The sequence below is a fragment of the Terrapene carolina genome, unplaced genomic scaffold (genome assembly GCF_002925995.2).
Source record: "Terrapene carolina triunguis isolate 2854851 unplaced genomic scaffold, T_m_triunguis-2.0 Scaffold58, whole genome shotgun sequence".
NCBI classification, from domain to species: Eukaryota; Metazoa; Chordata; order Testudines; family Emydidae; genus Terrapene; species Terrapene triunguis.
In genome coordinates this window covers 20,278,373-20,291,855 of record NW_020664409.1, presented here as the reverse complement: position 1 = coordinate 20,291,855, position 13,483 = coordinate 20,278,373, and the positions used below count along the sequence as shown (strand labels likewise).

Sequence of the window (13,483 nt, the reverse complement as noted above, 5' to 3'; positions counted from 1 at the left end):
ACAGGACCCTTCCAAGCATCTTGATGACCACTCTGAGCAAAGATTTCCCTTGATAGCTGTTGCAGTCTGCCCTATCCCCTTTATTTTTATATAGAGTAATTATCTTTACATCTTTCAGATCCTGGGGTATATGGCTTTCTTCCCAACAGGCGCGGAGAAGTACATAGATGTCACTCGCAAGCTCTCTCACCCCTGCCTTTAGGAGCTCTGGAGGTATCTGGTCATTGCCCGCTGCTTTCCTAGGCACAATCTCTTTGATAGCCTTCTCTAGATCTTCAAGAGTTAGTGTTTGGTCCAGCTCCTACATCACTGGAAGCTGGGGAATGGCAGCTAAGGCAGTATCACACATAATGGCATCCTTTGAACAGAGTGCTTTGTAATGCTCAATCCATCAGTCAAGTTGTTTTTCCTGTCAGTCAATATGGTATCATTTTTCACTTTAAGGTTTGCGGTCTTTTTACAAGGTGGACCAAGTGCCTCTTTAATTCTGTTATCGGTACCACGAACGTCCCCTCTTTCAAAACAGACCTGAATCTTTTTGGACAGGTCTTGCGAATACTTTCGGGCACATTTTTTTGGCGGCTGTCTGAAATGCAGCCTTGGCTGGAAGTTCTAGATAATAAGGTATCTATGTTCCTCATACAGCTAGTTTCACCTCAAGTGCTCAGGTTATAACAATACAGTGACCTCAAGGTACATACCATTAAAGGGTTTCTATTGCATTTATTTTTTATCATTTTAAGTTTAATGAATTACATTTTACTAAACTTAAAATGTTTGTGCAATATCTCAAAGCCTTCTGGGGAGTCATGACCTAACATCTGGGAAACTCTGAGTAGACAAGACATGTAAAACTTACACCAGGTAATATATGAACGTTGTACAATATTTTTTTCCTTTTCAGAGATCCTATGACTCCCTTCTTTGAGCCCTTAGGATCCATTTCAATTTTCTCTTGCTTTACATTTAATATCTTGACGGATAATGTATGCTTGTAGTCTTGTATTGCAGCTATCATTCTTCTAGCCAGAAAGAGATTTGCTAACGTCCTATGTCTTGCAAATATTGCTTGTGGAATTTTCATATATTCTAAAAACATTTTGGGGCCCAAAAGATGTTGTGACTTTGTACCTGCATACAATGATATTCTGACACATTGTCATGATCTTGTGACATTATGCTGATGTATAACCATTAAGCATTAGTTTGGACAAAGTAAAAAGTAGCTAGGAACAACTTCATTTGGATTTACTCAATTAGAACACAATTTTTAGGAAATTTCATCAGATTTAGAGGCTCTAGAATTGAAGTTTACGTGCATATTTAACTGGGCAAATTAAGCCACTATTTTTGAAATTGCATACGTAACTAAATGCAGAGGTTTTACTCAATTTACTAAAACTAAACAAGTGTAAAGCTTGATGATTGCATAACTTAGTTTTTCAGTTTTTACAGTTTTAGCACTTACATTATATAATATTTTCAAGAAAACAGACATAAACAACATTAAATGTAATATAAATGCAATACTTCGGCATTTACCATAGTATCAGATGTTGACTGAGAACTTGGAGATTGGCTTTGACTGGATGGAACTCTCCAAAGATTAATAGAGTCATCAAAATCTGCAGAAAAAGGAAATAATAGAATAGTTAAAAAATTAGCTGTTTTAAGATTTTATTTTTATGGTCGAAAAGGTAGAGAAAGCATGGAAAGGAAGGTGGGTATAATCAACCAAGGAAATAAAGTTACTAAGCAAATGAAGGTTACTTATTGTAACAGGAGTTCTTTGAGACAGGATCTGCATATTCCCACTTAGGGGATGTGCCAGCTGGGGGCAGCTCAGACAGTAGAACTTTTATTAGCAGTGGCCACAGAGGTGCACATGAGCTCCTCTTAACCCCTTCCCTTGGCGTATGCCAATATTCTAAGGGTAGAGCTCTAAAACTGGGCCTGGTGCTCCAACCACCTCAGTTCCCTCTACCACTTCTCCAAATCCCCAATATCCGGTAGGATTCCAGAAAAGAGAGGAAAGGTGGGCAGAGAATGAAAAGTGCCACATACTATGTCACCAACAATACACTGTATGGTACTACAGTAGGCTTTCCTTTGAGGTCTCCCATGAAAATAATTACCAAACCCAATTCTGCCTAGCTTTATACAGCACAAGACTGTATGATTACATATACAAAATACTAAAAATTGCAGCAGTAAAAATCCAGTAAGTGTCCAAGATAGATTTTGGTTTGTTTTCTTCCCTTAGAAATAGATATTTTGCACCTTGGGTGAACTTCTTTCAAAACACTGTAGAGTGTAAGTAAGGAAAATACATCAAACATTAAGAAATTAATAGAATAGCTTAAGGAAATCTAGATAGGATAAGCCAAGAAGAACCTATTGTGAGAAATGAAAAAGAAATGTTATGTGAGGAAGTGTAAGACAACAATGACCCTAAAATGACTGTAGACAGATTTTTCAAAACTATGTTTCTGATTGAAGAGCACCTTTCTGTGGTATAGAGCAGCTCTAAGTACATTAATTTAAGACACAGGTAAGGGTGTTGTCCTGCTGGAAATTAGCTCAAGGAGTAGTAATTTCAAGGTGACGTACAATCATTTCACTGCTGAGATCCTAGACATGAATTCTCTGAGTCTGTGCAATGCTGTAGTAAAAAAATTACTATATCAAACAAACAAAATGGTTTTGGACAACCTATATATGGAGTCATAGCTAACTCTCCTCTCCTGTCTTGCATCAGTATGAGTTCAATCATTCACCCAATGAGGACAAAGAGAATTTACTTCCATAGGTGCCAAATAATATCCTATATTCACCACACAACATTCCTTGCTATGTCATATATCAGAGTAAGTCTGAATAGAACCATTACGTTAAGAGCCCCTGTGGAGGTTCCTTAAGACACACAAGTTGTGTCTTCTCAAGAGGCTATGAAGGCCGCTTCACTTTTAAGAACAGGCCACATATTCAATGCCTCCCTGAGCTTTCTCATTGCTATTGTACTGCAAAGTCACACCTCTTAAAAGTTAAATTAATTTAAGTATTTTCCCATCATCTTTACTTTTTGCAGGAAGATGGACTGGATGATCTAACAGGTATTTTCCATCTATAACTTCTATGAACACATATACAAAATACATAATTGTCTCTAGGATACTGGAGTAGATGAACTGAAATTTTAATTCTTACACCTTTAAGAGACCAACAATTCTAACTTTATAACACACACAACTTAATTCTTTAAGTATACATTCAATTTAAAAAGACAGTTGCAATGAATAAACACGATGTTCTGTAAAAACACCTACAGGTGAATTCCAAGCTAGAAGAGCATTTGGCTTAAAAACATACCATTGAAGTTATAAATAATGTCACTTACCATTTATGCCATTTTTTTCTGCCATGAGGCTGTCTCCCACGGAACAATTCAAATCAAATGTGTATCGACCTAAGTAACAGTGCTTCACCATCTTATTCAAATGTTCATAGAAGTGGCAATGATATAATAGAGCCTGAAGGGCAGGTTTTCCTATATGAGACAGACCAGACTCTTCATCATGTACACAAGGCCCCTGAGGAAACAAGGGTAATCAAAATGTATTTCTTTACAGGAATCTACATTACAAAACATACTCCCTGTGGGGGAAACAAAGCCCCAAACTTTACTATACAGTCTGTATGAAGAAAAGTCTCACCATATAAATTATATTTAACTAAAATAAGCAAACTTGTTCTGTATCATGGCAACATGTTCAGTCACACATTATATGGGTTTGTAAGCATTCATCACAAATGAATGCAGTTTTAGGCCTTTTTTTTTTGGTAAATCACAAGTAGTCAATTTTTTTAAAAAACTGGTTGTTTTAAAATAACTTAAGAGTTAAACAACTAGACTTCCGGTGGCTAATTATAATATAAGAGTATGAATCTCAGTCTGTGCTTGCTCCTATATAGATCATCAGGAAAGCTTTACAATTTGCCTCTAGAAAGTTGTTATAATTTCTCATTTAATTCTATTCATGAATAGCAACTGACAGTTTATTTCAAAGGGGAAAAAGGAGCAGCTTTGAGCAAAGCTAAAGTTGCTAAAATAACTTAAGGAATCTTAGAAATCTTGGCTCAGAAGCCAATAGATGCTGCTGCTAAAGCATGTGCTGACAGGGCATTACAATGCACATCATACTCTTTGCCCAGAAAGTTCCATACTTTTAACAACAAAAAAATAATATTAAGAGTTTGGGGGTGACAGCAGATCCACTAAAGGACACTGCACCTTCACAGCATTCTAATATACTTAATTTCTTTGCCCCTAAACATAAGTATCCTGAACAAATTAGATACTGTTTGAAGCTACAGAAACACTAAGATGTATCCATTCATTCCAATCCAATAAGAAATATAAACCTATTTAGAAAATAAAATATACTGAACAGTAAGAGAAAATCTGACACAGCTAAATAAATACAAGGAGGGATAGGGAATGATTTTAAAGACAAGAAGTTTCTAAAGCACTCATTTTTAGGCAGTGAATTTAGAAACAAATAAATCTGAAGACTTGTGTTACACCTTTAGAGAAAGACTTAACAGGACTGTTTGCAATCTAAGACTATTATAATGACTTCTTAGATTAAAAATATTTTCCCAACATGATATGCAATGAACTTAACATTCATTCAGCTAGATTTCACTAGACCTAATTTGAACTGACTGTAAACAATAATTAAGAATTACTTGACAATGGAACTCACACTGGGTAACGTTCAAACAAAGCACATTACAAGAAAAGCTTACTCTGAAAAGAAGTCCTAATAGCAGTTCACACTGATTTAAGAGAAACTAGTGTAAAAATTCCTTGAAAGAAAACAACTTGTCATTGGTGGTAGCTTTCGTTGGCATATGAAGGGCATGGAAGTTGATCCATAGCCCATTTAAGTCAATGGAAAGACTCCTGTCACCATCAATAGGCCTCCAATCAGGCCCTAACATATCAATTTCTGCAGAATTTAAGCTTAGCTGGAAGAAAAACAAGTGGGTAACAAACTAGAAGGACAAAGTGTACTCCGGGTTATAAAGTTATTCTGAGTGATAACACAGCAGTACCTTTTTTTCTTTTCAGTGTGCGTAATGTAGCATCTATCTCATAGAACTGGAACTGGAAGGGACCCTGAAAGGTCATCAAGTCCAGCCTCCTGCCTTCACTAGCAGGACCAAGTACTGATTTTGCCTCAGATCCCTAAGTGGCCCCCTCAAGGATTGAACTCACAACCCTGGGTTTAGTATCAGGGGGTAGCCGTGTTAGTCTGTATCTACAAAAACAACAAGGAGTCTGGTGGCACCTTAAAGACTAACAGATTTATTTGGGCATAAGCTTTCGTGGGTAAAAACCTCACTTCTTCGGATGCAACTCTGACATTATCATCAAAGGGGCTGACAAAGGAGATGCTGTAGTCATAATGAACAGGTTGGATTATGAACAGGAGGCTTGCCAGGCAACTCTCCAAGACCACATTCTACAGGCCACTATCCTCTGATCCCACTGGAGAATGCCAAAAGAAACTACACCATCTGCTCAAGAAATTCCCAGCTACAGTACGGGAACAAATCTACATGGACACACCCCCAGAACCCCGACCAGGGGTATTCTATCTGCTACCCAAGATCCATAAACCCGGAAACCCTGGACGCCCCATCATCTCAGGCATTGGCACTCTTACAGCAGGATTATCTGGCTATTTGGACTCTCTACTCAGACCCTATGATACCAGCACTCCCAGCTATCTTCGAGACACCACCGACTTCCTGAGGAAACTACAATGCATTGGTGTTCTTCCTGAAAACACCATCCTGGCCACCATGGATGTAGAAGCACTTTACACCAATATTCCACATGAGGATGGACTACAAGCTGTCAGGAACAGTATCCCTGATGAGGCCACAGCAGGTCTGGTGGCTGAGCTTTGTGACTTTGTCCTCACCCACAACCACTTCAGATTTGGGGACAACTTATACCTTCAAGTCAGTGGCACTGCTATGGGTACCCGCATGGCCCCACAGTATGCCTACATTTTTATGGCTGACTTAGAACAACGCTTCCTCAGCTCTTGTCCCCTAGTGCCCCTCCTCTATTTGTGCTACATTGATGACATCATCATCATATGGACCCACGGAAAGGAGGCCCTTGAAGAATTCCACCTGGACTTCCACAATTTCCAACCCTGGGTTTAGCAGGCCAATGCTCAAACCACTGAGCTATCCCTCCCCCAATACATAACAATGCAAATAATCAACATTTGCCTTTTGCACCAATTGCACCAATTGAAACACAATAAGAATGCAACAGTTACTTCAACAAATACGTCTGTGTTTTGTGTAAATTATTAACAATGAGTTACAGGGTTGCACTCCATATGCACAGAGCTATCAGCACTATGCATTGATTATATCAACCACAACTTCTGCATAATCAGGGAATTTTACAGACAATAAATGTGATGACATTGAGTTCAGGTTCTGATATCCAGAGATGTCTATGCCAGTTTAAAAATCCTGTGCCAAGCACTTCATGGCCACAGGGGTGTGCTAAAAAGCACTGAAGTCTTTCACCAATTATGTTCACAGCATGCTCTGACTTCAACAACCTTGAGATAACATACTGTGTTGTGATCCAATAACATCAAATTATATGGGTTGATTTTTACCGATGGCAAAAGTTTGCTATGCCATTTTAAAGACGTGGGAGACACAGAGCTTGCTGCCATCAAGAAAAATAACTACACTAACTATGCAATAAACATTAACATCCAAAATCTGGGCTGCACTCTCTATTAACAACCTTTTAAATGTTTGCCTCAGGGATAAAAATCTTAATGCACTGCATGCCTATGACACTTTTCCTTACTATTCTCCATGTTCTTTTTGTAAGTTTTTCTTTTGAACTTTCTTGTGTTAGATGGTTTACAGATAAATCACCTTACACTTGACACCAAGGAGGGGAGGAAGTTATATTTTTTTCCAGTACAAAGTTTAATCCTGGTAGTAATTTTACATTTTAAATTGGTGACTTGATTCTCTACTGTATTAAATCAACCAGTTACCTTGAAATCTTGTTTGATAATATCTTTCAGCATGAATACTTAAGTGACAAATGACATTTCAGTTAAATTGCATTTCTTAATAAGAGTTACATTGACTCAAATCAGTACTAATAGCAGTTACAAATCTGTTACACCTCACTTGGAAGATTGTGATTTGATTCTTTCACACCTTATTTTTAAGTCTTTGAAAATTCTTTTATAAAGACAAAGCAACTTCGTGAAAATCTTTGTAACCAATATTAAAATGTTACAATGGCTACCTCTTGCAAATGTCTTTATATTATAATTCTCAACTAAGGGCTTGTCTATACTTGAAATGCTGCAGCTGTAGCTCTTCAGTGTAAATACTACCTATGCCAATGGGAGGGGTGCTTCCCTTGGCATAGGTAATCCACCTCCTCGAGAGGAGGTAACTAGGTAGACAGAAGACTTCTTCCATCAAGCTAGATCTGCCTACACTGGCGGTTAGATCAGCTTAATTATGTTGCTCAGGAATGTAGATTTTTTCACAACCCTGAGTGATGTAGCTGGGTCAACCTAACTTTTTAGTGTAGACCAGGCCTAAAAGTACATCAGCTAAATTTAACTGTCCTGTACAAAGACTAAAACAAGAGACAGATTTGAGAGTCTACCTTCATGTTTTCCTCCCCTACAAGCTGTAGCGAAATGAAGTGGATTTGGTTTTGGATACACTATAATGATAGTATTCTGGCCTCCACAGATAAGAGAGAGGAAGGTTCTCCTCAATGCTTGTTGACCCTCTTGTGAGGTGCCATCTGTATGTGCCTCCAAAGGAGTCTTGTAGGGTCCCTCTGATAGAGTTTCAATTCCATTCCTGAGATATAGGCAGAATTTCCTGCAGATCTGGGGGACTGGTGCAGACAAGGAAGGCTCTGGTTATGCAGAATGAGAGACAGGTGCTGATGAGGGCATTGGTGCCAACAGAGTGTACCAGTTATTAGCACCAGTGCTGATGTTTTTCTCGCAACTTCCAAAAGAGAAGTGCTGCACATATGGCTACATAAGTAATTGAAGAGGGCCTCCGTATTATGATGTGTGGATTTGAGGTAAGGGAAGAGGTTTGGTGTCCTGTGTTTCAGTCAGGGGATTCTCAAAACAGAGAAATCAAAGGTGTTAGCAGAATCTAAACTTTTGAGAGGTCCAAGTTAAATTGGTGTCATGACATCCTGCTCTGGAGGAGTGTGGAGAAGAGGCAACAGCACCGCTGTCTATGTCTACAAAGCACTTGTGGGTCAGAGTACAGAAGAAGAGAGCAATGTATGCTGTTTCTGCCTCTCTTGTGGGGCCATATGCTTCCTCCTCTTCTTTTTTACCAAATGGGTCCTGAGCAGGCTTGTGGTGCTGCGACAGAGGAGTCAGTGCCAGACAGGTACAGAACTCGTGCTAAGGCTAATGGTTCAAAATAAGGAGTAGGTGCTCAGATGGGCACTTCTCCAGTATCTCCAAGGCTATTGAGAACTTAATAGGCAATCCTGGTTTGTTCTTTGATTCTGCTTTAGATTTAGCCGTGTAAGGGCTTTGCTCCAAATATAAGTCAAAGAGATTCTGGTTTCAAGCCAGTGACAGAAAGCAGCACTGAAGAAAAAGTGGAAAGTGTATCTTGGGTTGTGTGTAACAAGATTCTGGCACAGAGGCTGGTCTCTGCATCCTCAATGAGCCCGTCAGAGTACCAGGCTATATACGTTGAGAACAAGATGGAACTGAAGCCTCAAGCATCTCTCTCTCTCTCTCTTTCTCTCTCTCATGGCACAGCAAGCAAAGGCATATAAACTGCATACTGACTTTCCAAGTAGGTCTCACCCAGCCACAGAAGGTGCTGAATGTGGGTGTCTTTTTGATATGATCACCAGGTAGGAAATGTACCTCTTGAAGTCCTTATGTAGTTCTGGGCTCAAAATTTTAAGGGGCTAAAGACCCCTGGGACAAGGGAAGAACTTTACATTGTGCCACTCTAAATGTTTACAAGAAAATCTTACCCTAGGATAAGGGAAGGTCTAGTCTGAGAACACAAAGGTGAGATCTGCTCACTCTCTGTGCTGATGGCGAAGAACTGAGGTGGCTGAAGGGTGCACTCCCTCAGACAGAGTAGGGAAAGGTCATTACCCTCATGCAACGCCTCTTGTGCACCCACTAATGAACATGGCTTTTCAAGGCAGTCCCACATCTCAACACCAGGCATACCATATCCCACAAGCGGGAATGCACAGAGGCTCTTGAAATTTTAAATTTTAAAAGAGCGACCAAGGTTATTTATACAGCATGATCCTCACCATTTTTTTGGGGGGGGTGGGGGGAAAGAAGGGAATGATGACTGTTTCCACCTATTGATACTTTTAAGATGTTTTATAATGTATTAAAATATATGCCCGAAGAGGTCTTTTTTTCTATCTTATTCTGAGTTTGGTCAAAACAAATTACTAATATGTCTCAAGGAATCTGAATTACTCATGTTATGTAATATCACTAATATAAATGGAGACTATCAGCTGCACTTTGTATATTGCATTCCATATAGTTAAACAAAAAGATATTTTTTCCCTCCAACTCTAACTGAAAACATGAAAAGAATAGGAATATTCATATTTTTCTCTTTGAAAAATACCTGAGTCAGTTCTGACAGCTACACAGAATGATTTCTTTCACGTATATTTACATGCAATAAATATCTGAGGATGCAAAATTGTTTTAATTTCAATTAATCTACTTCTACCACATGGACTTTTCTTACTAAAATGTTGTCACTCACCTGCCAAGCACAATCTTTCAGTTCTTCAGTTGGCATTGGGATTACAAGAAGATTCTGAAGAATAAAAGCAGCCTAAAAAAAGAAATGAAAGCATCGATACTGCCATCTTGCTGCAGCAGCTAAACAAAACAAAGTAACCAGATCCAACAGCACTCTAAAAGCAAAAGCACAGGTCAAATTGATATGTTAATCAGCAAGTCACCCTGCTGACTTAAATATTCCTGAGGCTGTTTCAAATTTCAAGCTTCTAGAAAGTTTAAAAGGGACACAGTCAACTTAAAAATCACAAACACCTACAACTACTATAACAAAGACATTTGAGAGAGAAAAAAAATCTTCACTTTGTGAAACTGAAAGCACTTTATACAGCAGTTTATTGTTTTCCCAGTATAATGTTGGTGTGGATTTTACAGAGCAGCAGTAAAGAGAAAAATATTTTAAAAGAACAGAGAAATGTGATTTTAAACACATCAAAAAGGCAGAGTAAGTCTGGGGCAGGTGTAGTAACGAGACTACTTCAAACTTAAAAATGGGTAGATTTCAAGTTGACTCTTTCTAAGACACTGCACTTCAGCAAAGTCCTTCAACAATGACACTCAGTGCATTATGTGCTTGACTATTTTTGTTTAAATTGTAAGATCATTGGTGCAGGACAGTGTCTTTCCTTATTTGTGCAGCACCAAACACATGCTGCCACACAAACAACACAGTGCCAATGCCACTTAAGTTTTCCCCTTCAAATATCTAGGGGATATTTTTAACAATGGGTTAAATGATAAAATGTGAAATTATTCTATCTAGTGTCATTGAATCATTTTACAAAATACAATAAAAGACGATCCCAACAGCTCTATGATGACGTGGGCATTAAGTTTTACAATATGAGAGGTTTAAACTCTTTTAAAGCTTTTTTCGTGCAGCAATGCTTACAAGTGGTTTTACTTGGAATAGGTAATTTGTTAAGTAAATGTTTAGCTGAAGTGTTTTTTAATGTCTTAAAACTCAATTATAAAGCTTGAATCTAACTACATCTTGGTTGCACTGTGGTCATTGAAGCAAACTGAAAAGACATTTACAGATGTTATTGTAAACTCTTTCAACACAATTAAAAATATAAACGATTGGCTGAACATTCCTAGCTCTATTTTTCACTAGAAGGTGCCTCATGCCGTTCAAAACTTTATTATGGCTATAAGGAAAACAGAGAAGGAAAATTGCTATTTCATTTTAAATTGAGAAGTGTGTTACATTAAATTCATAAATGGTTCTCAGATTCAGCCCCATTTGGATCAGTGTTTGTCTAGCTCTGAGTTGAGCTATCAGAACAAACCTATAGCTTCATTTCAAGAAGGCTGAATTTCTTAATGCCTATTTTGCTTCAGCCTTCACTAAAAATGTTAATGCTGACCAGATGCTCAAAACAATTAATATTAACAATAAGGGGAAAGAAACACAAGCCAAAATAGGGAAAGAACAGGTGAAAGTATATTTAGGTAAGTTAGATGTAATCAAGACAGCAAGCCCTGATGGAATTCATCCCAGGGTATTTAAGGGACTAGCAGAACCATTAGTAAATTTATTTTTGAGAATTCATGGAGGTCGGTGAGGTCCAAGAGGACTGGAGAAGGACAAACATAGCACCTATCTTCAAAAAGGGGAACAAAGACAACCAGGGCATTATAGATCAGTCAGTCTAACTTTTATACCTGGAAAGAAACTGGAACAAAATATTAAACTATCAATTTGTAAGGGCCAAGAGGATAGTAGGGTTACAAGGAATAGCCAGCATGGATTTGTCAAGAAGAAATCATGGCAAACCAACCTAATTTCCTTCTTTGACAGGGTTACGGCTTAAGGGATAGGGGTAAGCAGTAGACAGGATACATCTTGATTTTAGTAAGGCTTTTGACACAGTCCCACATGATATTTTCATGAGCAAATCAGGGAAATATGATCAAGATGAAATGATTATAAGATGAGCGCAAAATTGGTTGACAGACCATACTCAAGAGTAGTTATCAATGATTCACTACCAAACAGAGGGCGTATCTAATAGTGTCCCACAGGGGTTAGTATTGGGTCTAGTACTGTTCAATATTTTCATTAATGAATGGATAATGGAGTGGAGAGTAGACATCAAATTTGTGGGTGACACCAAGCTCAGAGGGGTTGCAAGCACTTTGGAGGATAGGATAAGAATTCAAAATGACCTTGACAAATTAGAGAACTGATCTGAAATCAACAAGATGAAATTCAATAAAGACAAGTGCAAAAGTACTACACTTAGGAAGGGAAAATCAAATTCCCAACTATACACAATGGGGAATAACTGGCTTAGGTGGTAATACTGCAGAAAAAGACCTGGGAGTTATAATGAATCACAAATTGAATATCAGCCAACAATGTGACACAGTAGTGAAAAAGGGTAAAATTATTCTGGAGTATATTAACAGCAGTATTGTGCATAATATCTGGGAGGTAACTGTCCTCTCTACTTAGCACTGGGGAGGCCTCAGCTGGAGTACTATGTCCAGTTTTGGGCTCTACCCTTTAAAAATGATGTGGAGAATTTGGAGACAGAGTCCACGGGAGAGCAACAAAAATTATAAGAGGTTTAGAAAACATGGCCTATAGGAAAGATTAAGAAACTAGGCATGCTTAGTCTTGAGGAAAGAAGACTGACGGGGGGTGGGGGGAACCTTATAACAGTCTTCAAATATGTTAAAGGTTGTTATAAAGAGGATGGTGATCCATTGTTCTCCATATCCACTAAAAGGCAGGACAAGAAATAATGGACTTAATCTGCAGCAAGGGAGATTTAGGTTAGATATTAGGGAAAACTACTCTTATAATTAGAAAGTTAAGTCCTGGAATAGGCTTCCAGGGAGGCTGTGGAATCCTCATCAATGGATGTTTTTAAGCACAGGTTGGACAAACAGCTGTCTAGGGATGCACTCCGACAGCTCAATTGCTGAACTGTTCATAAAGCTTTCTCCCAGTCCATGAGAGGTATCCTGAGAATGGTTTATCAACAAACAAGAAATAAGAATTTTCTATTTAAGGTGAGATGATTCATTGCTTATGGTATTAGATATACCTGTTACGCTGGGCAAAATATACCTCTGATGCTTCTCCATGACTCATGCATCAACCTTAAAGTATCAACGTATAAATAAAATTTGAGCATATTCCAGAATTTAACAGAAGTTGCAACAGAGACCAGTAGCATACACTGGTTTTGAAAGCGTACATAACTTTGTGCTTTATATTTGAGTATCATGATGTCCTTAGCTAGCAATAGACAAACTACTAGTCATCACATTGCAGTTTTTGTTGCTTACAAACCACCCATTGAATAACGTGAAAAGACAGACCTCTAGAGTCCTTTTTTAAACTATTTAAATTAAGTAAGCAGCTACTGGATAATAAATACAAATTGTACGTATAATGTAATAGCTTATTTTACACAGTGCTGTGGTGTTAGCTGCCAATGTGAAAGTGGTCTCTAACCGCAGAGGATTAAGATTCTAATTTATAATCTGTAGCACGTGTGTCACTTATTACCAATAAATATTTTGATACACTTTTCTGTTTAATAAAAGAA

General features: G+C 38.1%; 1 protein-coding gene across 1 annotated transcript in view; it reads right to left on the bottom strand.

The window, feature by feature from the left end:
* The window catches only part of RTTN (rotatin), a 202,486-nt gene that overhangs the window by 61,415 nt on the left and 127,588 nt on the right, over positions 1-13,483 (bottom strand). Inside the window, exons 32-34 of the mRNA XM_029914074.1 lie at positions 9,880-9,951; positions 3,398-3,590; positions 1,543-1,625 (exon numbers count right to left, since the gene is read on the bottom strand). Of these exons, the coding sequence (XP_029769934.1) occupies positions 1,543-1,625; positions 3,398-3,590; positions 9,880-9,951 (348 nt within the window). The remainder of the gene's footprint in view (positions 1-1,542; positions 1,626-3,397; positions 3,591-9,879; positions 9,952-13,483) is intronic.